Raw genomic sequence first — 25,348 nt, 5'->3', positions numbered from 1 at the left:
TAGCCTGGCTATAAAAGGTATTTGTGCCCATTGTGGCACAGCGTCTTATGATCTCCTCTAAAGGAGCATCCTTACGTAGTCCTAGTATAATCCTTCTACAAACCTCATTGGCATTGTCTCTAGCAAGTTGCCTCACCAAAGTGTCTGTTACTTCATTTTCACCATTAGCCTGTATGACAGCTGTCTGCAAACGTGCCACAAAATCAGCAAAAGGTTCATTTGGTCCCTGTACAATTTTTGTGTAGGTCTCACCCTTGTAGTTTTTACTGGGGAGAGAAGCCCATGCTTTGATAGCAGCAGCAGAAATTTGCTCAAATGCTGTTATGGAGTAATTAATCTGTACCGAAGCGTCTGCATAAGAACCTACACCTATTAGTAGGTCATAGGTGATGGAAGTATTAGCTGCACTTTGACTATTTTGTTGGGCTTGAATTCTACAGAGCTCAGTAAATTCAGAAAACCACAACAAATTTTGTCCAGGTTCTAAGCACACTTTTGCAATGACTTTCCAGTCACTAGGGGTTAAGGTTTCATAAGCCAAATTGTGTATTAACATCTTAACATAATCTGATGTAGCCCCAAAGACAGTGCAAGATTTTTTCAGGTTTTTAAGGACATCCATATTAAAAGGAGCATATCTTCTACTCTCTTGACCTGCAGAATTATACTGTTGAATCACGGGAAAAATTTGAAGTTTGAAATCATTATCTACTTCTTTTCCATTTTCAATTGCTTCAATAAGCCCTCTTTCTAATCTAGTTACAGGAGTGGGCAGTTGTTGGGAGGGGAGGCTCTGTGTGGGAGGAGGGGGGGCGCTGATGATGTCACTGCCCCTCCCACTACTCCTCCTCCCTCCGTCCCTGAAGGTGGAGTGGGATCAATAATCTGCTCTCTAGGTGGGGTTGAAATTTCTTCCTGACAATCAGAGTCTACACACTCAGATTCCTCATTCAAATCCCCTTGCCCTCTGGCAATGTCCTGAGTTTGCCTATCTTCTATCTTTTGTTCCTCAGGCTTCCTTCTCTGTGCCTTTTTAGAACTCTTCCTTCTTCTAAACTCTTCTTGATAGCTTAAGTCTAATAGAATCAAGTTGTATAGATAAAATACCTCTGGGAAAATTTGACAATTCCCATTTTTTGAGTAAAATTCTTTCATTTCAAGTCCCACTAGCTTCCATTTATCTATACGTAGTTTTTCTTCATTTAAGAACCAAGGGGACCTGCGAATCAATGAGTGTAAGAGATTATTCATTTGTGGGATGGGAACAAGTAAACTTTTCTCATCAATTATCTTAATTATATCCTCTATAGCATTGCTAGATGAGGCAGGGGCTGGGGTTGGAGCAGGGTCAGCTGAGGCCCAGGATTTACCTAACATCTGCCCCATCTCAGTTACTAGAGATTGCTGATTTAGTCCTTAACAAAGTAAGTTCCTTATTTCTATTAGAATACTCACCTAATCTCCTGGTCACAGGAGGACTTCGGTGGAAGTAGGGTGCCAGCCACACGTTGGACACCAAATGCTGGAACTCTATCTTTCCAGAAATCAGCAGGAGTCAGGATCACTAACTGTCTTTATTCTAGATCTTTACCGTCACCTCCAACACCAGGTCACCAGTGCAAGTGAGCGTGAGTTCCACCACCCAAGTTTCTCTTACTCCTCCCACACAATTCACTTCCCTCTCTTTGTCTCACCAATCAAGTCAGCACAAAACAGCTGGGGAGGGTTAACCTTAAACAAGTTAATAGGGAACCGTCCAATTGGCAATTAGTCTCACGTGCTTCATTATCCAAGTGCATTGCTCAGTTCTAGCCCTTTACAGAAAATTAGACTGGAACAAGTAGAAATGAATGACTCAAGGAGAAACCAAGAGGTAGTCAAGCAAAACCAGAGAAATGAAACAATTGGAAAGAATGTCAAGTACCTTATTGGGAAGACAACAGACCTGGAAAACAGATCCAGGAGAGACAATTTGAGAATAATTGGACTCCCTGAAAAATGTGAGGAAAAAAAGAGCTTGGACACTGTTTTCGAGGAAATTATCAAAGAGAACTGCCCAGACATTCTGGAAACAGAGGATAAAATAGACATTGAAAAAATTCATCGATCATCTACTGAAAGGGACCCTAAAATCAAAACGCCAAGAAATATAGTGGCCAAGTTCAAGAACCATCAGACAAAGGAAAAAATATTGGAAGCTGCTAGAAAAAAGCAATTCACATATGGAGGAGCCACAATAAGGATAACCCAGGATCTAGCAGCGTCCACATTAAAAGAATGAAGGGCCTGGAACAAGATATACCAAAAGGCTAAGGAACTTGGTATGCAGCCAAGAATAGCTTACCCGGCTAGAATGAGCATCGTTTTCCAGGGAAGAAGATGGATATTTAATGAAATAAATGAATTCCATCTATTTTTGATGAAAAAACCAGACCTACATAAAATGTTTGATCTTCAAATACAGAACTCAAGAGATTTCTAAAAAGGTAAAAAGAAATCTTGAGAACTATACTTCTGCCATAAAAATATGTAAAGAACACATGTATAATTTGTCCTAGAAACTAGAGGTGGAAAGGAAATTATACCATAAAAAAGTGTAAAGTGGTGGTACTACATCTCATGAAGAGGCAAAGGTAACCTATTATATCTGAGAGAAAGAAAGGAGGGAGATGAACATAGTGTGTATTAATAGACATATTTGATTTATGGTGAAACTTCTTCCACTTCATTGAAAAGTGAAAGGGAAGGAGTAAGCTAAGGGGAAGGGAATACAGAAATTGCGAGGAAAAGGGGTAAAATAAGGGGAGGAACTTCAAGGTGGGGGAGGGATCCTAAAAAGGGAGGGCTGTGAAAAGCAAGTGGTGTTCACCAGTTTAATACTGGGTAGGGGGGTAAGAGGGAAGGAAAGGGGAAAATCATAAGCAGGGGTTAATAGGATGGCAAGCAATATAGAATTAGTCCTTCTAACCATAAATGTGAATGGGGCAAACTGCCTCACAAAGAGGAAGAAGTTAGCAGACTGAATTAAAAGTCAGAATCTTACTATATGTTGTTTACAGGAAACACACCTGAAACAGGGTGAGACATTCAAACTAAAAGTAAAAGGGTGGAGCAGAATGTATTATGCTTCAGGCAAAACCAAAAAAGCAGGAGTAGCCATCTTCATCTCAGATCAAGCAAAAACAAAAATTGATCTAATTAAAAGAGATAAGGAAGGGCATTATATACTGCTAAAGGACAGCATCAATAATGAAGCAGTATCAATATTAAACATATATGCACCAAGTAGTGCAGCATCTAAATTCTTAAAAGAGAAATTAAGAGAGCTGCAAGAGGAAATAGATAGCAAAACTATAATAGTGGGAGATCTCAACCTTGCACTCTCAGAATTAGATAAATCAAACCATAAAATAAATAAAAAAGAAATCAAAGAGGTAAATAGAATACTAGAAAAGTTTGATATGATAGATCTTTGGTGAAAGCTAAATGGAGACAGAAAGAAGTATACTTTCTTCTCAGCAGTTCATGGAACCTATACAAAAATTGATCATATACTAGGGCATAAAAACCTCAAAATCAAATGCAGTAAGGCAGAAATAGTAAATGCATCCTTTTCAGACTACAATGCAATCAAAATTACATTTAATAAAAAGCCAGGGGAAAATAGACCAAAAAATAATTGGAAACTAAATAATCTTATACTAAAGAATGATTGGGTAAAGCAGCAAATCATAGACATAATTAATAACTTCACCCAAGAAAATGACAATAATGAGACATCATACCAAAATGTGTGGGATACAGACAAAGCAGTAATAAAGGGAAGTTTCATATCTCTGCAGGCCTACTTGCATAAAATAGAGAAAGAGAGGGCCAACAAATTGGGCTTACAACTAAAATTACTAGAAAAGGAACAAATTAAAAACCCCCAGACAAACACAAAACTTGAAATTCAAAAAATAAAAGGTGAGATTAATAAAATTGAAAGTAAAAAAAAAACTATTGAATTAATTAATGAAACTAAGAGTTGGTTCTATGAAAAAACCAACAAAATAGACAAACTGTTAGTAAACCTGATTAAAAAAAGGAAAGAGAAAAAGAAAATTGTTAATCTTGAAAATGAAAAGGGAGAACTCACCACTAATGAAGAGGAAATTAGAACAATATTTAGGAGCTACTTTGCTCAACTTTATGCCAATAAATTTGATAACTTAAATGAAATGGAAGAATACCTTCAAAAATATAGCTTGCCCAGATTAACAGAGGAAGAAGTAAGTAGTCTAAATAGTCCCATCTCAGAAAAAGAAATAGACCAAGCTATTAACCAACTTCCTAAGAAAAAGTCCCCAGGACCAGATGGATTTACAGGTGAATTCTACCAAACATTTAAAGAACAACTAACTCCAATGCTATATAAACTATTTGAAAAAATTGGGATTGAAGAAGTCCTACCAAACTCCTTTTATGACACAGACATGGTACTGATACCTAAACTAGGTAGATTGAAAACTGAGAAAGAAAACTATAGACCAATTTCCTTAATGAGCATTGATGCTAAAATCTTAAATAAGATATTAGCAAAAACACTTCAGAAAAGTATCCCCAGAATAATACACTATGACCAAGTGGGATTTATACCAGGAATGCAGGGCTGGTTTAATATTAGGAAAACTATTAGCATAATTGTCCATATTAATAATCAATAATAAAAACATAGGATCATCTCAATAGATGCAGAAAAAGCATTTGATAAAATCCAACATCCATTCCTACTAAAAACGCTTGAGAGTATAGGAATAAATGGACTATTCCTTAAAATAATAACGAGCATATATTTAAAACCTTCAGTAAACATCATATGTAATGGCGATAAACTAGAACCTTTTCCTTTAAGATCAGGAGTGAAACAAGGTTGCCCACTATCACCATTACTATTCAATATAGTACTAGAAACTCTAGCCTCGGCAATAAGAGCCAAGAAAGAGATTCAAGGAATTAGAGTAGGAAATGAGGAAATCAAATTATTACTCTTTGCAGATGACATGATGGTATACTTAGAGAACCCCAAAGATTCTGCTAAAAAGGTATTAGAAATAATTCAGAATTTTAGCAAAGTTGCAGGATACAAAGTAAATCCACATAAATCCTCAGGATTTTTATACATTACCAACACAATCCAACAGCAAGAGATACAAAGAGAAATTCCATTCAAAACAATGGTTGGTAGTATAAAATATTTGGGAATATATCTACTAAAGGAGAGTCAGGAATTATATGAGAAAAATTACAAAACACTTGCCAAAAAAATAAAGTCAGATTTAAATAATTGGAAAGACATTCAGTGCTCTTGGATAGGTCCAGCAAATATAATTAAGATGACAATATTCTTTAAACTAATATATTTATTAATGCTATATCAATCAGACTCCCAAGAAACTATTTTAATGACCTAGAAAAAATAACAACAAAATTCATATGGAAGAATAAAAGGTCGAGAATTTCAAGGGAAGTAATGAAAAAAAAATTAAATGAAGGTGGTCTAGCTGTACGTGATCTAGAACTGTATTATAAAGCAACAGTCACCAAAACCATTTGGTATTAGCTAAGAAATAGACTAGTTGATCAGTGGCATAGGTTAGGTTCACAGGGCAAGACAGTGAATAAAAATAGCAATCTAGTGTTTGATAAACCCAAAGATCCCAAATTTTGGGATAAGAATTCATTATTTGACAAAAACTGCTGGGAAAACTGGAAATTAGTATGGCAGAAACTAGGCATGGACCCACATTTAACACTACATGCTAAGATAAGATCAAAATGGGTCCAAGATTTAGGCATAAAGAACAAAATCATAAATAAATTGGAGGAACATGGGATAGTCTACCTCTCAGACTTGTGGAGGAGGAAGGAGTTTGTGTCCATGGGAGAACTAGAGACCATTATTGATCACAAAATAGAACATTTTGATTACACCAAATTAAAAAGTTTCTGCACAAACGAAACTAATGCAAACAAGATTAGAAGGGAAGTAACAAATTGGGAAAACATTTTTACAGTTAAAGGTTCTGATAAAGGCCTCATCTCCAAAGAATACAGAGAATTTACTTTAATTTATAAGAAATCAAGCCATTCTCCATTTGATAAATGGTCAAAGGATATGAACAGACAATTTTCAGATGAAATCTTTCCACTCATATGAAAGAGTGTTCCAAATCACTATTTATCAGAGAAATGCAAATTAAGACAACTCTGAGATATCATTACACACCTGTCAGATTGGCTAAGATGACAGGAACAAATAACGATGAATGTTGGAGGGGCTGTGGGAAAACTGGGACACTAATAGATTGTTGGTGGAGTTGTGAAAGAATCCAACCATTATGGAAAGCAATCTGGAATTATGCCCAAAAAGTTATCAAAATGTGCATACCCTTTGACCCAGCAGTGCTATTACTGGGCTTATATCCCAAGGAAATAATAAAGAAAAGGGACATGTATGTGCCAAAATGTTTATGGCAGCCCTTTTCATAGTGGCTAGAAACTGGAAAATGAATGGATGTCCATCAATTGGAGAATGGTTGTGTAAATTAGGGTATATGAATGTTTTGGAATATTATTGTTCTGTAAGAAATAACCAACAGGAGGAATACAGAGAAGCTTGGAGAAACTTACATCAACTGATGCTAAGTGAAACGAGCAGAACCAGAAGATCATTACACACTTCAACAATGATACTGTGTGAGGATGTATTCTGATGGAAGTGGATACCTTCAACATAGAGAAGAGCTAATCAAATTCCAATTGCTCAATGATGGACAGAATCAGCTACATCCAGAAAAGGAACACTGGGAAATGAGTATAAACTGTGAGCACTCTTTTGTTTTGTTTTGTTTTGTTTTTCTTCCCAGATTATTTTTTGCTTCCAAATACAATTCTTCCTTTGCAACAACAACAACAACAAAATTCGGTTCTGCACATATATATTGTACCTAGGATATACTATAAAATATTTAATATGTATGGGAATGCCTGCCATCTAGGGGAGGTGGTGAAGGGAAGGAGGGGAAAATTTGGAACAGAAGGGAGTACAACAGGTAATGTAAAAAAAAATTACCTATGAATATGTACTGTCAAAGAAAATGTTATAATTATAAAAATTAATAAATTTTTTTTTAAAATGATGATGATTTATGTGGATTTATTTTGTATCCTGCAACTTTGCTAAGGTTGTGAATTATTTCCAATAGCTTTTTAGTAGAGTTTCTGAGGTTTTCTAAGTGTACTATCATATCATCTGCAAAGAGTGATAATTTGGTTTCCTCATTACCTACTCTAATTCCTTTAATCTCTTTCTCAACTCGTGTTTTTAATACAATATTGAATAGTAATCTTGAAAGTGGGCAATCTTGTTTCACTCCTGATTTTATTGGGAATGGCTCCAGTTTATCACCATTCCATATGATGCTTGCTGATAGTTTTAAATAAATGCTATTGACTATTTTAAGGAAAATTCCATTTATTCCTATACTTTCTAGTGTTTTTAACAGGAATGGATGTTGGATTTTATCAAATGCTTTTTCTGCATCTATTGAGATGATCATATGGTTTTTGTCAATTTGATTACCAATACAGTCAATTATGCTAATAATTTTCCTAATATTGAACCAGCCCTGAACTCCTGGTATAAATCCTACTTGGTCATAGTCCTGGAGATGCTTTTTTGTAATCTTTTTGCTAAGATTTAATTTAAGATTTTTGCATCAATGTTCATTAGGGAGATTGGTCTATAATTTTCCTTCTCTGTTTTCAACCTACCTAATTTAGGTATCAGTTCCATATCTGTGTCATAAAAGGAATTTGATAGAACTCCTTTGTTCCTTATTTGTTCATATAATTTATATAGTTTTGGAGTAAATTGTTCTTTAAATATTTGGTAGAATTTGCATATAAATCCATCTTGTCATGGGATTTTTTTTTAAGAAGTTGAGTAATAGGTTGTTCTATTTCTTTTTCTAAAATGGGACTAGTTAAACAATTTACTTCTTCCTCTATTAATCTAGGAAGCCTCTATATTTGAAGGCAGTCGTCTGTTTCCCTTAGGTTATCAAATTTATTGGCATAAAGTTGGACAAAGTAACTCCTAATTATTGCTCTAATTTCCTTTTCATTAGTGGAAAGTTCTCCCTTTTCATTCTTAAGACTAACAAACTGATTTTCCTTTTTTTCTTTTCTAATCAAATTTACCAAGGGTTTATCTATTTTGTTTTTTTTTTCATAAAACCAACTCTTAGTTTTATTTATTTCAATAATTTTTTTTTACTTTCAATTTTATTGATCTCTCCTTTCATTTTTAGCATTTCAAGTTTATTGTTTGATTGGGATTTTTCATTTGCTTTTTCTAGCTTTTTTAGTTGTTAGCCTAATTCATTGATTTTCTCTTTCTCTCTTTTATACAAGTAAGCCCCTAGAGATATAAAATTCCCCCTTATTACCACCTTTGCTGCATTCCCCCATATTTTGGAATGGCATCTCATTATTGTCATTCTCTTAGGTGAAATTATTAATTGTGTCTATGACTTGCTGTTTCACCCAATCATTCTTTAAGATGAAATTATTTAGTTTCCAATTACTTTTTGATCTATTTCCCCCTAGCTTTTTATTAAATATAATTTTATTGCATTGTGATCTGAGAATGATGCATTTACTATTTCTACCTTTCTGCATTTGCATTTGAGGTCTTTATGCACTAATATATGGTCAATTTTTGTATAGGTTCCATGAATTGCTGAGAAAAAAGTGTACTCTTTTTTTGTCTCCAGTTTTCTCCAAAGGTTTATCATATCTAACTTTTCTAGTTTTCTATTTACCTCTTTAATTTCTTTCTTATTTATTTTTTGGTTTGATTTATCTGGTTCTCAGAGTGCAAAGTTGAGATCCCAACTAGTATAGTTTTGCTGTCTATTTTTTCTCGTATCTCTCTTAACTTCTCCTCAAGGAAGTTCCGCTATACCACTTGGTGCATATATGTTTAGTATTGATATTGCTTCATTATGTATGCTATCCTTTAGCAAGATTACAATTGAGGAAAAAAATGCCCTTCCTTATCTTTTAATTAGATCTACTTTTGCTTTTACTTAATCTGAGATCAGGATTGCCACTCCTGCTTTTTTTTTTTTTTCTTCATCTGATGCATAATATATTCTGCTCTAGCTCTTTACCTTCACTCTGTATGTATCACTATGCTTTAAATTTGTTTCTTGTAAGCAATATATTGTAGGATTTAGGCTTTAAATCCAGTCTGCTACCCACTTCCATTTTATGAGGGAGTTCATCCCATTCACATTCACACTTAAAATAACTAATTCTGTATTTCCTGCCATCTTATTTGTCCTAGCTTATGGTTTTCTCTTTCCTATCCCCCTTCCCTCTTCTCCAGTATTTTGCTTTTGCTACCTCAGTCTTTCCCCTTTAGAGCCCCCCCTTTTTAATACCTTTTCACTATTTCTTCTGTTTTCCCTTCTATTAGTCTTACCCTTTCTTTTCCCCCTTTCCCTCCTACTTCCCTCTAAGGTGAGACAAGTTTTTTTGTGATACAAAATATGTTTGATATTCTCTCTTAGAGTCAAATATGATGAGAAAAAGATTCACACAATATTCATTCCCCCTCATTTTTTCCCTCAATTGTAATAGGTTTTCTTTGCCTCATCATAAGATGCAATTTCCCTTATTTTGCCTCCTTTTTCCTCTTCTTCCAGTATGATCCCTTTCTACCTCTTGTTTCTTTTTTCATATTATCACAAAATCAAATTATAACTGCATTCTCTAAGTATACCGATAACAGAAATTTATTTCTCAAAAGCTATTTCCTTTTTACCTTTTTATGCTTTTCTTGAGTTCTGTGTTTGGAGATCAAAGTTTTTGTTCAGTTCTGGTCTTTTCATTAGAAAAAGGTAAAATTCACCTTATATAAGGGGTTCTCAAACTACAGCCCCTGGGCCAGATGCGGCCAGCTGAGGACATTTATGTGGCCTGCCTGATTATGGCAAATGGGCTGAGGGGCGGAGACAGAGTGTGAGGTTTTGTTTTTATTATAGTCTGGCCCTCCAACAGTCTGAGGGACAGTGAACTGGCCCCCTATTTAAAAAGTTTGAGGACCACTGCCTTATATCATTGAATGTTCATCTTTTTCTCTAAAAGACAATGCTCATTTTAGCTGGATAGTTTATTCTTGGCTGCAATTCCAATTCCATTGCTTTTTGGAATATCAGATTCTATCTTTGATCTATCTTGATCCTTTAAAATGGAAGCTGCTAGATCTTGGGTAATCCTAATTGTGGCTCCTTGCTATTTAAATTGTTTCTTTCTGGCTGCTTAAAATATCTTTTACTTGGTATGATAGTTCTGAAATTTAGCCACGATATTCCTTGGGGATTTAATTTTGGATTCTCTTTTAGGAGGTGATTGGTGGATTCTTTCAATGGCTATTTTACCTTCTGATTCTAAAATATCATAGCAGTTTTATTTTATGATTTCCTGTAAGATAATATCTAGGTTCTTTTTTTCATCATGGCTTTCAGAAAGTCCAATAATCCTTATATTGTCTCTCCTAGATCTGTTTTCCAGGACAGTTGTTTAGCCTGGAAGGATAAAACTTGGGAAGAAATGATAGCAATTTTGAGTACTTAAAGAGTTGTGGTGGATGGAAGTTGCAAAAAGTTAAATTCCTTGATTTCAATATGGAATTTTAGAACATAAAGTGATTTGAATTGAGTCATTCACTTCCATTTGTTCAATTCTAATTTTTAGTGTATTATTTTCTTCAGTTACCTTTTTTAACTCTTTTTGCAATTGGCCAATTAAATTTTTTATGTTCACTGACTTCTTTTTCAATTTTTTCCATTGCTTCTTGGAATGATCTCATTTCATTTCCCCATTTTTCTTCTAATTCTCTTTTAAGATCCTTTATGCAATCTTCAAAGAAAGCCTTGTTAAATGGGGACCAGCTCATGTCTCTCTTTGGGGCTTCTTCTGGAGTTGCTTGGCCTTTAAGAACCTCAGGATTTGAGTTCTGTTCTTCTCTATCTCCATAAATGCTGTATATGGTGAGAATTCTTTTTTTGTTGTTTGCTTTTTATTCATTTTTTAAATGTTGAGGTCAGTTCAATGCAAAGAAGTGACAGCTGCATTTGCCCTGGGGCAGTTCTGCTGATTGATTTCCAGTGCTGGGTAATGGTAGCTAGGTTCAGCCTTCTTCTGCGGCTCAGTGGTTTACAATTTGTCTTTTACAAAAGGCAAATTTGCCAAAATACCTGCTTGCAACAGGACAGAGTGGCCTTAGAGGCTCACAGTACATTCCCAAATGTGTGGAAACTACAATGCTCTGACTCTCCCCTTCAGCTTCTTGCCCCAGTCTCCCTATGCTGCAATCTGGGCTTGGCAGACTGTACCCCTGCTGGATTGAAAAAGACTTGTTCTGAAGTCCTTCCAAGGTATCTTCTTCTAGAAATGTGTTGTACTCCAAATATTTATGTATTCTTCGACTTCAAAATCAGTTTAGAGGCTTACTCTGCTGTTGATTTGAGAGAAGGTTAGAGGAGGTTACAGAGTCATGTCTGCTCTGCGCCATCTTGGTTCTGCCCCTGGAAGACCTGTAATCCATATATTCAAAAAGTTTGACATCATATACATTTTTCTACACATAGAATCCTTACATCTTCAAGGAAGATGCAGAAGTGCCATTACTGGGTCTATATCCCAAGGAAATCATAAAGGATGGAAAAGGACCCACATGTGCAAAAATGTTTATAGCAGCTGTTTTTATAGTAGCAAATAAATAGATGCTCATCAATTGGGGAATGGCTGAACAAATTGTGGTACATGAACAAGCTGATTACAGAAAGGCTTGGAAAGATCTACAATGAACTGATGATGAGTGAAACCAAGCAGAACCAGGGTCACATTGTATACAATAACAGCAAGAACATGCATTGATCAACTATGAAAGGTTTGGTTTTTCTCAGTAGTTCATTAATCCAAAGCAATACCAATAGACTTTGGATAGAAAATTTCATATCAACTATTTTGCACCAGAATACTGAACTTGAAACAAGGGATTCTTACAAGGTACTAAGTCAGTGGAATTGTTAGAGACAATAGTTATCTAATTTAGCATGTTTCAGTATAATTGATTTAATCCTACAAGGAGCTGTTATGGACCAGAACTTGAAACAAGGTACTAAGTGGAATTAAGGAGACAATGGTTAAATCTAGTTTAGCATTGATTTAATCCTACAACAATTAATGGTTTCCTCGTGATATAATTATTGGTTTGTATTCAATGTGGAGCATATAAGCTAGAAGCCTCAGCCAGGGAGATTCAGAGACAATCGGAGAGATTCAGAGGGCAGAGAAGGAGGCAGGAGCTCAAGCTCTTGGAACCAAGGAGAGAGATAGGCCTCTAAGAAAGCTAACCAGACCCCAGAAAAGGAGACAAGACTTTGAAGGAGATGATAAAGGATTTGGACTTTAACACCTGGCTATACTTGTGGGTTATTATTGAACTGAAAGGAAGGCTGCCTCCAGAGACCCCCAAGAAAACCTCAACAGAGAACATTACATTTTATAGCAAACTTTACATTTTTGGTATCTGAACATGGGACTGACAGGATCCTGATTTCAGTGGGAAAACCTCTAATCCTGATTCCAGTGGAAAAGCCTCCAATCCTGATTTCAGTAGAAAAGCCTTCCTGACCCAGAAATTAGAATGAGTACAAAAACAGATGAGGAAATTTTGTTAAGGACTAAACTAGTGCTTCAGCTAAAATGGGACAGATGTTTAGAAAACAGCCTTTTTTTCCTCTTCAAGGAAAATGTGTCAAAAGCTTGGTCAGACAGCTAAAAAATCAAGGTTTAATTGTAACTTGGGAGCAGATCATTTAAATATTAGAAACTGTACAATACACATCTCGTTGGTTCTCTGAGGAAAAAGAATTGAATCCAGAGGAGTGGAAATTAGTAGGAGAGCAACTATGTCAATACTACAATAATAATGGACCTGACTCAATTTCCAAAGAAACACTTTATATATATAATTTAATACAACTGTCTTTAAGAAATTGTTAGAATAAGAAAAAAGAAGAAAGAGCAGGATGGGGAGGATCCAGATAAACTAGGTGAAAAGGATGAAGAATCAGATAAGAATGAAGTACAATTCTGAGTATGGTGCTTTACAGCAGGAAAAATTAGAGCATTCCCCATCTCCTGACCTACTTCCCTCAATTAACCTTTCATGGGTGGAGGGAGAAGGAGGAGGGGGAGGGGCTCCTTTTGAGCTGGAAAAATTAAGGATTTGAAAAAGGGTTGCACTCTTTATGGGGCTACATCGTCTTATGTTAAGATGTTACTAGAGAATTTCGTAACCCCCAGTGATTAGAAATCCCTAGCAAGGACATGTTTAAAACCTGGACAAAACTTGTTGTGGCCTTCAGAGTTTAGTGAATTATGTAGGATTCAAGCCCAATGCTTGACCAACTAGCAGGTGAAGATCAGTACACAGACAATTCAGCACAGACTAATTACCCACCTTATGAACAAATTGCTACTGCTGCAATAAAAGCTTGATGCTCCCACCCAGGGAAAGATCAAAGGGAAGCTTTCATAAAAATAGAGCAAGGTTTCAATGAATCTTTTGATGATTTTGTGGGACATCTGTAAACAGCTGTCACAAAAACCATTGGATAAAATGCAGCTACAAGAATTATAAGACAACTGGCTAAGGAAAATGCTAATGAGGTTTGCAGAAAAGTTATATGGGGACTATACAAAGATGCTCCTTAAGATGCTGTGCCATAGTGGGCACAAGTGCTTATTATACCCAGGGAAGACAGGGTCCCTCTTGTCAAGGGACTTCTAGAGAAACTCGATATTTTCAGTGTGGAAAAATTGGACATCTGAAAGCCCAATGGAGGTATAAAGATAGAGTGAGAGGGCAGGGTGAAAGAAGACCTAAAACCCTATGTCCAAAATGCCACGAAGATTTCCACTGGGCCTCAGAATGTAGATTGACCCAAGAAAATGAGAGGTAGGGTCTGGTCCCAAGATACCAAACAAAAGACAGGTGGGGCATGATGGCAGGCAAGGTTACACCTTTAGAAGTTCAAGACTCTGATTTGATCAATCAGCAAAAAAGTAATCAGAGGGAAAAAGAGATTACATGATCTATCAGCCAAAAAGCAATCAGATGGCAGAAAGGCAATTGGGGAGAATACAGGCTTCTTAACCCTATAGAAGGGCAGTGTCCAGTGCAAACAGCAACAATGTAATTGCCAGGTGATGTGGAGAAATTTAAAAAGTGGTAAATAGAAGGGACTAGATAGGTAAACTGCTTGGGAGAGAGGGTTTGCTTGTATTTCTACAGATAGAGAAGGAAACAGATGGGTGGCAATGAGCACCTGGAGAGAGACAGAATAAGAGAAAAACCTCAAATCAAAGGAGAAGATCTAAGAACAAAATCTGCAAGAATCATTGGATTCCCTAACACAAGATTGCAGGACTTCAAAACTTGCAGGAATTATTGGATTCATGACACACGCAGTAATGGACAATAGATTCCTTTTGGACTATTTCAAGAACTTATGGACATATATAATTTCTCATGTTGATTCATGTTATTTGTTACATCATTTATGTAATTGTGTGTAATTGTGTAATACCTCCCACATTTATGGATTTATGTATACCTGTTTTAAGAGTGAGACCCTTCAGAAATCCACTAATCTGATTTGATTTCCCATTTCCTTTGGTGTTTTCATCTCCCTGCCTGAGATGTCAGGGAGGACATGATCACCTCTTTTTATGGTGTTTTCACTCCTTTTTTGAGGAGTCAGGGAAGGTGTGATTACATCCTTTTTGGGGGTTATCACCTCCTTGAGAAGTCAGGGAGAGCATGACCTCTTATGTTCAAAAAAAAAAAAAAAAAAAAAAGCAGGAGATGTTATAGGCCAGAACTCTGAACTTGAAGCAAAGTGGAATTGATAGAGACAATAGTTATCTAATAATGTAGCATGGTTCAATATGATTGATTTAATCCTACAAGGAGATGTTAAGGGCCAGAACTTGAAACAAGGGACTAAGTGGAATTGAGGAGATAGTGGTTAAATCTAGTTTAGCATTGATTTAATCCTACAACAATTAATGGTTTTCCTAGTGATATGTTTGGTTTGTACTCAGTGTGGAGCATATAAGCTAGAAGCCTCAGCCAGGGAGATTCAGAGACTATTGGAGAGATTCAGATGGCAGAGAAGGAGGCAGGAGCTTAAGCTCTGGGAACCAAGGAGAGAAATAGGCCTCTAAGAAAGCTAACCAGACCCCAGAAAAGGAGACAAGACTTTGAAGGAAATAATAAAGGATTTGGGCTTTAACACCTGCTGTACTTGTGGTGATTACTGAACTAAAAGGAAGGCTGCCTCCAGAGACCCCAAGAAAACATCAACAGAGAACATTACATTTTAGAGAGAATATTACATGCAACCAGAGAAAGAACTAAGGAGATTGAATGTAAATCAACATATGCTATGTTTATTTCTTTTTTCTGTTTTTTTTAAATCTCTGCCATGATTTTTCCCTTTTGCTCTGATTTTTCTCTCCCAACATAATTCATAAAACAATGTGTATTAAAAATAAATAAAAATATCTTCAAAGGAAATGTTTTCTTGCAGTTTTTTGAGATCTAAATTTGGTCATTATAATTTAACAGCATTTAAATTTGTCTTGTTATTGCTTTTTTTTCTACTAACATTGTTGAATTTATGTGTTTGTGTATATACATATAAATATATTACTAACTCAATCTAATTTCAATATACATATATAAATTCCTTATATATGTGAATATATTACATATATGTGCATGCTATTATATATAGTTTTCATGATTTTTCATTCTCCATAAATTCATCCAAGTATTTCCATAACTTCCCTGTATTCATATATTTGTAGTTTCTCCCAGAGTAAAGATACTATTTTCACAAATTTTTTTTGGTGATTTACCATTTAATGGGCATTTACTTTATTTCTACCTCCTTATTACTACTACAAAAACGTACTACTACTGTAAGCATTTTCTTATATATGGGGCTTTTCTTTTTATATTTGGTCTTGGTGGTATATTAATCTAGCATTAAGTTCTTTGGATTCAAGAATATAGATATTTTCATCACTTTTTAAATCCCAAATCTTTTTTTTAGTTGTTGTTATGGCCCAGAACTCTATAATTGAAACAAGGATTCTTACAAGGTTCTAAGTGGAATTGATAATACAATGGTTATCTAATTTATTATGGTGATTAATAGTTCTCTAGTTCAGTACATCTACTTAGTACTTAATATAGTTCCATAAGATTCACACCTATGATAATGTAATTAGAATACAGCATATAAACTGGGACAAATTCAGCCATGAAGAAGGCAGAGGACTGGAAGCAGGAGCTCAAGCTCTTGGAGGCAAAGAGAGACATTCATTCCATCTTTGATCAGGCTCCTGGTGGCTCCCTTCCTTCCTACACTTCCCCCCCCCCCCCCCAGGCTGGGGTTAAGTGACTTGCCCAGGGTCACACACCTAGGAAGTGATAAGTGCCTGAGACCAGATTTGAACTCTAGTCCTCCTGAATTCAAGGCTGGTGCTCTATCCACTGCGCCACCTAGCTGCCCCCTTCCTACACTTTGGGAGAGACTAGTACAGACTCAGAAGGACTCAGAGACAGATTCACTTCATCTCACACCACGGTGGTGGCTGGCCTATCCTCCTGCAATTTCTTCACTGAGACCAAGTACCCTCTGAAGGCCTTCCAGAAAACTAGCAGAACTTAAGTAAAGGAGATAAGACTTTGAAGGAGATAATAAAGAATTTGAACTTTAACACCTGGCTATTCTTGTGGTGATTACTTTGCTGAAAAGAAGGCTCCCCCAGAGACCTCGAGAAAACTAACAAAGAACACTATAGCTTTTCACAAAGGTCAAAATAATTTTCATCTTCAGCTGCAACATATTAATGGGCTTGTCTTCCATTATCCCTCCCACAGTAACAAATTTCTACTTTTTATCTACAAATGGTGATTAGTAATTGAAAAGAGTAGAAAGGAAGATAAAATAAAAATGGAGAAGCAATGCTAATTAAAGCAAGAAAAGAATATAAATATTACTAACATCTGGGTATTTTCTATATTCATTTCAAAAACTGGTTGTACCAGATTACAACAGACAAGTTAGATATTGATAGTTTGTAGAAGTTTTGCAGAAAATGGAACAGACATTTATGTTAAACTAAGAGGGAAATTATCAAATGACTATTTTTTGGTTAGACAAATTTTCTGGAAGAAATCTGGGGGCTTAAGTATACAACAAGCTAAATATAAATTAGTAGATATCTATAATCAGCAAGAAAAGAATTTCCAGGAATAAAATGGTTATAATACTTTTGTTCTCTGTCCTGATCAGATTATGTCTAAAGTTTTTTCTTAAGTTCAGATATTGAAGAGTCTTGAATTCATTCCTTTTACATATTCACTGAATATTCATAACAATGAAGAAACTAGTGATGCTTAGCCTGGAAAGATAAAACTTTGGAAGAAATGATAGCAATTTTGAGTAGTTAAAGAATTGTGATGGGTGGAAGCTGCAAAGAGTTAATTTCAATATAGAATTTTAGAATATAAAGAGACTTGAATTATTTTAAAATATAAAGGAAAACCTCATAATCAGACCCACTCCAAAATAGAATAGGCTGACTTAGAAAATAGTGATTATCTTCATTAGATATTAGCAATGACTGAACAATCTCTTATTCAGTATGCAATTCCTTTTGTAATTTGCAATGGTTTCTGAAATTTCTTCTGGTTCTAAAATTCCACACTTCTCTTTTCAGGGGATTGTAATGATACTAGAATAACTAGATTTTAAAAAGTAATTATATTAATAGACTTTGTTTTTATATAACCTAAACTCTAGATCCCATATCACTTCCACTTTCTCCTTTGACTGGTCACATATAATGAAGAATTTTAAAAAGAAAAAAAATCAAACAAATTAATACATCAAAAAGTTGAAAACATATGCAGTGTTCTACACTTGTGGAACCCTCAACTCTGTAAAGAAGTGAGGGAAAATGTCTTTTCCATATCTTTTCTTTGGGCCCAAATTTGTCCTTTGGAATTTTGCTATATTCACTTTCATTTATTTTGTGTTGTTCTTTCCATTGAATTCATTGTGAATATTGTTTTCTTTATGCTAGATCTTAAAAGTGACCATTGGATATAAATCTGGCTAGTTGGTGGCTCTCTTATAAGAATGAAATTTCAAAGATGCTTGTGCTAACTTTGACACTTTGCAATAGAATCTCAGCATAATCTCTTTAAAATATTTACAAGTGAGCAAGCTTCTTGGGTGGGAAAGGAAACTTTTAACCTAAATGATTTCATTCTCATGGACAAATTTAGAGAGTTTCATTTAGTTTGCTAATATTTATTTTAAATGATTACAAATGCTGTATTTTTTTCTTTGCAGAGCCAGCTCTCCCAGGCTCTGAATGGATTATCAGACAGAGCTAAAGAAGCAAAAGAATTCCTGGTGCAACTGAGAAATATGGTTCAGCAAATCCAGGTATGACTAAATATGTAAAATGATTCCCAAAAGGTTCATAAGTAATCATGCTACAGGCAGCCTTTCCCCCAAAAAAGGTAACTGACTTTTATTTTTAAATAGTGTTTTATTTTTCCAATACCTGCAAAGAAATTTTTCAACATTCACCTTTGCAAAACCTTGTGTTACAATTTTGTTCCCTTCTTCCCCCATTTTCTAAACAGCAAGCAATCCTATATAGGCATATTTGCCATATTGCACCAGAAAAAAATCAGATGAAAAGTAAAAAAGAAAGAAAGAAAAAATAAACAAATAAAAAAACAACAAAAAGATGAAAATTCCATGCTTCAATCCACATTCAGTATCAATAGTTTTCTCTCTGGATGCAGATGGCTCTTTCCATCACAAGTCTATTGGAATTCCCTTGAATCACCTCATTTTTAAGAGTTAAGTCTATTACAGTTGATAGTCATATAATCTTCTTGTTGCTGTATACAATATTCTCTTGATTCTGCTCACTTCACTCAGCATTAGTTCATGTAAGTCTTTCCAGACTTTTTTTGAAATCAGCCTAACTCATCATTTCTTGTGCATTCAAAAGGTTGCTACAAAAATTATTGCACATATGGGTCCTTTTCCCTTTTTTATAATCTCTGTTGGATCAAAGGGTATACAGAGTTTTATGGTTCTCTAGATATAGTTCTAAATTGTTCTCCAGAATGGTTAGATCATTTCTCAACTCTACTAAAAATGCATTAGTGTCCCAGTTTTCCCACATTTATCATTATTTTTTCCTGTCATCTTAGCCAATCTGAGATGATTGATGTTCCCAATGAAACAAAACCAAAGCAGAAAGGAAGCAATGGACTTGAGATCAATCTTATACTCATCTAGGCAAAGATATGTTCTTTTTTTAAATTTAGAATTTTTTTCCACAGTATATATGCATGAGTAATTTTTTATAATATTATCCCTTGTATTCATTTTTCCAAATTATCCCCCCTCCCTCCACTCCCTCCCCCCGATGACAGGCAATCTCATACATTTTACATATGTTACAATATAACCCAGATACAATATATGTGTGTAAATACCATTTTCTTGTTGCACATTAAGTATTAGATTCCGAAGGTATAAGTAACCTGGGTAGATAGACAGTAGTGCTAACAATTTACATTCACTTCCCAGTGTTCCTTCTCTGGGTGTAGTTGTTTCTGTCCATCATTGATCAACTGGAAGTGAGTTGGATCTTCTTTATGTTGAAGATATCCACTTCCATCAGAATACAACTTCATACAACATTGAAGTGTACAGAGATCTTCTAGTTCTATTCATTTCACTCAGCATCAGTTGATGTAAGTCTCTCCAAGCCTCTTTGTATTCCTCCTGCTGGTCATTTCTTACAGAGCAATAATATTCCATAACCTTCATATACCATAATTTACCCAACCATTCTCCAATTGATGGACATCCATTCATCTTCCAGTTTCTAGCTACTAGAAAAAGAGCTGCCACAAACATTTTGGCACATACAGGTCCCTTTCCACTCTTTAGTATTTCTTTGGGATATAAGCCCAATAACAGCAATGCTGGATCAAAGGGTATGCACAGTTTGATAACTTTTGGGGCATAGCTCCAAATTGCTCTCCAGAATGGCTGGATTCTTTCACAACTCCACCAACAATGTATCAGTATCCCAGTTTTCCCACAGCCCCTCCAACATTCATCATTATTTGTTCCTGTCATCTTAGCCAATCTGACAGGTGTGTAGTAGTATCTCAGAGTTGTCTTAATTTGCATTTCTCTGATCAGTAGTGATTTGGAACACTTTTTCATATGAGTGGATATAGTTTCAATTTCATCATCTGAGAATTGTCTGTTCATAACCTTTGACCATTTATCAATTGGAGAATGGTTTGATTTCTTATAAATTAGGGTCAGTTCTCTATATATTTTGGAAATGAGACCTTTATCAGAACCTTTAACTTTAAAAATATTTTCCCAATTTGTTACTTCCCTTCTAATCTTGTTTGCATTAATATTGTTTGTACAGAAACTTTTTAGTTTGATGTAATCAAAATCTTCTATTTTGTGATCAATAATGATCTCTAGTTCTCCTCTGGTCATAAATTCCTTCTTCCTCCACAGGTCTGAGAGGTAGACTATTTTCTGTTCCTCTAATCTATTTATTATCTCATTCTTTATGCCTAAATCATGGACCCATTTTGATCTTATCTTGGTATATGGTGTTAAGTGTGGTTCCATATCTAATTGCAAAGATATGTTCTTGCAATCAAAAGTATGTATTTATCATTGATGCTGAAGTTGAAACGAAAGGCAAAATTTTTTTTCTCTTCCCCATCCCATCTCCTGTGAGTGATTCAAGCATCATGCTCTGAAAAATATTCATTTACTATTTCTACCTTACTGCATTTGATTTTAATGTTTTCATGCCCTAAAATATGGTCAATATTTGTATAAGTTCCATGTACTGCCAATAAAAAAAAAATCCTTTCTGTCTACATTCAATTTTCTCCAATAGTCTATCATGTTTAACTTTTCTGAAATTTGGTTTACCTCCTTAACATCTTTCTTGTTTATTTTGTGTTTTCATTTATCTAGTTTTGATGGAAAGAGGTTGAGATTCACTCACTAGTATAGTTTTGCTCTCCATTTCTCCTTGCAACTATCTTAACTTCTCTTCCAGGAATTTGGATGCTATACAACTTGGTGCATACATGCTTAGCACTTCATTATCTATGGTACAATTTAACAAGATGTAAACTCTTTTTAAATTCAATTTATTTTTGTTTTTGCTTGATCTAAGATCGTGCTTTTTATGTCAGTTGAAACATAATGGATTCTGCTCCAACTTTTTTACCTTTACTCCATGTATTTCTCCATTTCAAGTATGTTTCTTGTAAATAACATGGCTTTTAATCCAGTTTGCTGTTTCCATTTTATGGGAGAGATCATTCACATTCACAGTTGTAATTACTACTCTGTATTTCCTGCCATCTTATTGTCCCCAGTTTATACTTTTCTCTCTCCTTTCCCCCTTTCCTTCCTCACCATTGTTTTGCTTCTAACCAGCAATTCCCTCAGTCTGCTCTCCCGTCTTTATCCTTCCCCCTTTCTTATACCTTTCCTCTTCTATTTCTGCCCTCCATTCTATTAGCCTTCCCTTTTCCTTTCCCTTTTCCTCTCTTACTTCCCTATAGGGTGAGACAGGTTACTCTAAGAAATTAAATCTATCTGATATTTCTACAAAATAGATAAATATATCATCTTGAGCTAAATTACATGGGATTAAGGTTCATTGTTTGAAAATGCTTATCTCATTCCCTTCTTTCAACCATAATAGGTCTTTTTTGCCTCTTCATGTGATGTAATTTACCTCCATATTACCTCCCCTTTACTCTTCTTCCAGTACACTCCCTTTCCTACCTCTAATTTCTTTTTTTTATCATAATATTAAAGTCCTTACACCTGCACCCTCTAAGTATACTCCTATTAAAGATACAGTTCTCAAGAGTTATACATATCATTTTCCCATGTAGGGATGTAAACATTTTAACCTTTAAAAACATAGTTTTTTCCCCTTTCCCTCTTCATCTTCTTATGATTCTCTTGAGCTCTGTATTTCAAGATCAAATTTTATATTCAGATCTAGTTTTTCATCAAAAAATAATTGCAAGTCCCCTATTTCAATAAATGTCCATGCTTTTTTGTTTTGTTTTGTTTTGTTTTTCCTGAAAAATGATGTGTAGCTTTGCTGGGTAGTTGATTCTTGGCTATAGTCCATCCTCCTATACTCTCCAGTATATTTCAGGCCCTCCTATCTTTTAAAGTGAGAGCTGCTAGGGCCTGGATAATCCTGACTATGGTTCCTTGATAGTTGAATTAATTTTTTTTCTGGTTGCTGACAGTATTTTCTCCTTGATCTAACAATTCTGGAATTCAATTACAATATTCTTCTGAGAACACTTTACAAATATTATCTCATTCAATCCTCACAACTCTATTATCATTTATATATATTTTGTTGAAGCTATTGGGGTTAAGTGACTTGCCCAGGCTTACAAAACTAGGAAGTGTTAAGTATTTGAGACCAGATTTGAACTCAGGTCCTCCTGACTTCAGAGTTGCTGCTCTATCCACTGCACCACCTAGATGGCCCCCTTTTTTCTCAATTTCAAAGGCTAAAGATTGCTTTTAGGGTACAGATTGTACCGAGTTTCTTCTACAGGGCAAGGATCTTCTCACTACACTAAGGCAGTAGGGTTCAGGCTTCCTCACTGTACTGGATGGACCTGACCAAATCTTGTCTGTTATGCTGGGATTCAGGGGCTTACTATTTGTTTTTTGTAATTGCTTTAGTGGTCTAACCACTAGTCTGCTGATCCACTAGCTTTCGAACCAGGGCAGGGTAACCAACACTGCTGTATTTTGGCTAAGAGCATCCCATTACATTTCCAGTGTCAGGCCTCTCCACCCTGGGCCTCCTGCACTGTGCCTACATTGGACCATGTCCTTCCCCACCCACCCACTTGGTACAGACCTTTCTTGAAATCATTCCAAGATATCTTCTATGATAAATTTGTTACACTCCAAATATTTGTGGGTTGTGTCACTACAAAATTCATTCAAAGGCTTCATCTAGTATTGATTCTGAGAGAAACCAGAAAGAGCTTAGGCAAAGTCCTGTTTACTGTACCATTTTTTACCCCCTTCATTTTTTTGGTAGCATTCCCAGTGCTATTTTGTTTTTTCCAATTACATGTAAAGATAATTTTAAACATTAATTTTTTTTAATTTAATATGTTAATAGTTTTTATTTACCAGATATGTGCACGGGTAATTTTACAACATTGATAATTGCCAAACCTTTTGTTTTAATTTTTCCCCTCCTCCTCCCCCAGATAGCAGGTTGACCAATACATGTTAAATATGTTAGAATATAAATTAAATACAATATATGTAAACATGTCCAAACAGTTTAAACATTAATTTTAATAAATTTTTTTCATTCCAAATTTTCTCTCTTGTCCTTCATCCCCTCCTAAAATGACAAACAATTTGTTGTAGGTTACATATGCAAACCTATTTTCATATAATTTATGTTGTAAATGAAGAGATAGTTTGCCAAAACAACAACAACAACAACAATAATGCAAGTTACAAAAGGAAAAAGAATCATGACAAATAAAGTGAAAATAGTGTCCTTTGATGTACATTTAATCTTGTTCTCCAAGTGAATAGTATTTTCCATTATGTGTCTTTTGGAATTGTCTTGAATCATATTGCTGAGAAGAACTATAATTGATCATCACAAATCTTCCTATTATTAGGTACAATGTTTTCCTGGTTCTGCTCACTTTCTTTTGCATTAATTCATGTAAATTGTTCCAACTTTGTTTTCAAGAATCTGCCTACTCCTAATTTCTTATAGCATAATAATATTCCATTGCATTGATATATCACAATTTGTTCAGTTATTCCCCAATTGATGGCAGTCTTCTTAATTTCCCATTTTTTTGCTATCACAATAAATGCTGCTACACATATTTTTGTCCATGTAAGTCCTTTTCTCTTTTTATTATTTCTTTGGGATACAGATCTAGTAGTAATATTGCTGGATAAAAGGGTATGTACAGTATGATTGCCCTTTGAATATAATTCCAATATGCTCTCCAGAATGGTTTGACTACTTCTTAACTCCACCAACAATACTAAATGTGCTAAACATCATATTTTAAGAACTGATCAAGGAAAGATGTCTTAGAACCTATCCTAGAACCAGAAGGCAAATATAAATTGAAAGAATTTTACCTCAATAAAGAAATCCCAGGATGAAAACTCCCCTATAGAGAACTAAATTTAGAAGTTCTATCTAGTCCTTTACACTCCCCAGAATATTATAGCCAAATTCTGCAGCTCCCATTTCAAGAAGAAAATAAAGTATCTGAAAGAATCAATTTACATATGTCATGGAGCTAATGGTTAAGAAAACAAAGTATTTAGCTGCTTTTACATTAAAGGATCAGAAGGCATGGATTATGATATCCCAGAAGGCAAAGGGGCTTGGATTATAATCAAGAATTATTTATGCAACACAATTGAATAGAATCCTTGGGGGGGAAGGGGAGAGAATGGATATTTGATGAAATTGAGGGAAGCATTCCCAATGTAAAAACTAGAGCTGAATAGAAAATTTAACATGCAAACACAAGACTCAAGAAGAATAAAAAGGTAGACATGAAAAAGAAATCATAACAAATTCAATATTACATTCTACTTGGAAATATTATGCTTGTAATTCCTCAGAACTTTTTCTTTATTAGAGTAGTCAGAAAGAGTGTGCTTGGAGGGCACAAGTGTGAGTTGATTATGAAGATATAATATACAAAAAATTAAATTAAATTAAATTAAGGAGAGAGAAAAAGAGTTTCACTAGAAGACAAGGGGAAAGGGAAATAGAACAAGATAACTTTTCTCATTTAAAAAGGTGTAAAAGAGCTGGGGTGTGTAAACAATGATTGAACTTAATTCCATTAGAATTGGTTCAAAGATGGAATAGCATATACACTCATTTAAGTATAGAAATTTGTTTAACCTTATAGGGGAAAAAGAGATTAAAAAAACAAGGACTGATAGAAGGGAGGGTAGATTGGAGAGGTCATTATCACAAGAAAAACACTGGTGAGTAGGGATAA

General features: G+C 35.0%; 1 protein-coding gene across 7 annotated transcripts in view; it reads left to right on the top strand.

Annotated features, from left to right (window-relative positions):
- Positions 1–25,348, top strand: part of TRIM9 (tripartite motif containing 9) — a 213,264-nt gene that overhangs the window by 71,804 nt on the left and 116,112 nt on the right. For all 7 annotated transcript variants that reach the window (XM_074290805.1, XM_074290802.1, XM_074290800.1 and 4 more), the window contains exon 2: positions 18,558–18,653. In XM_074290805.1, the coding sequence (XP_074146906.1) occupies positions 18,558–18,653 (96 nt within the window). The remainder of the gene's footprint in view (positions 1–18,557; positions 18,654–25,348) is intronic.

The sequence above is a fragment of the Sminthopsis crassicaudata genome, chromosome 2, assembly GCF_048593235.1.
Source record: "Sminthopsis crassicaudata isolate SCR6 chromosome 2, ASM4859323v1, whole genome shotgun sequence".
In the NCBI taxonomy this organism is placed as follows: domain Eukaryota; kingdom Metazoa; phylum Chordata; class Mammalia; order Dasyuromorphia; family Dasyuridae; genus Sminthopsis; species Sminthopsis crassicaudata.
The sequence above is the reverse complement of the archived record's forward strand: the minus strand, read 5'-3'. Positions and strand labels throughout refer to the sequence as shown.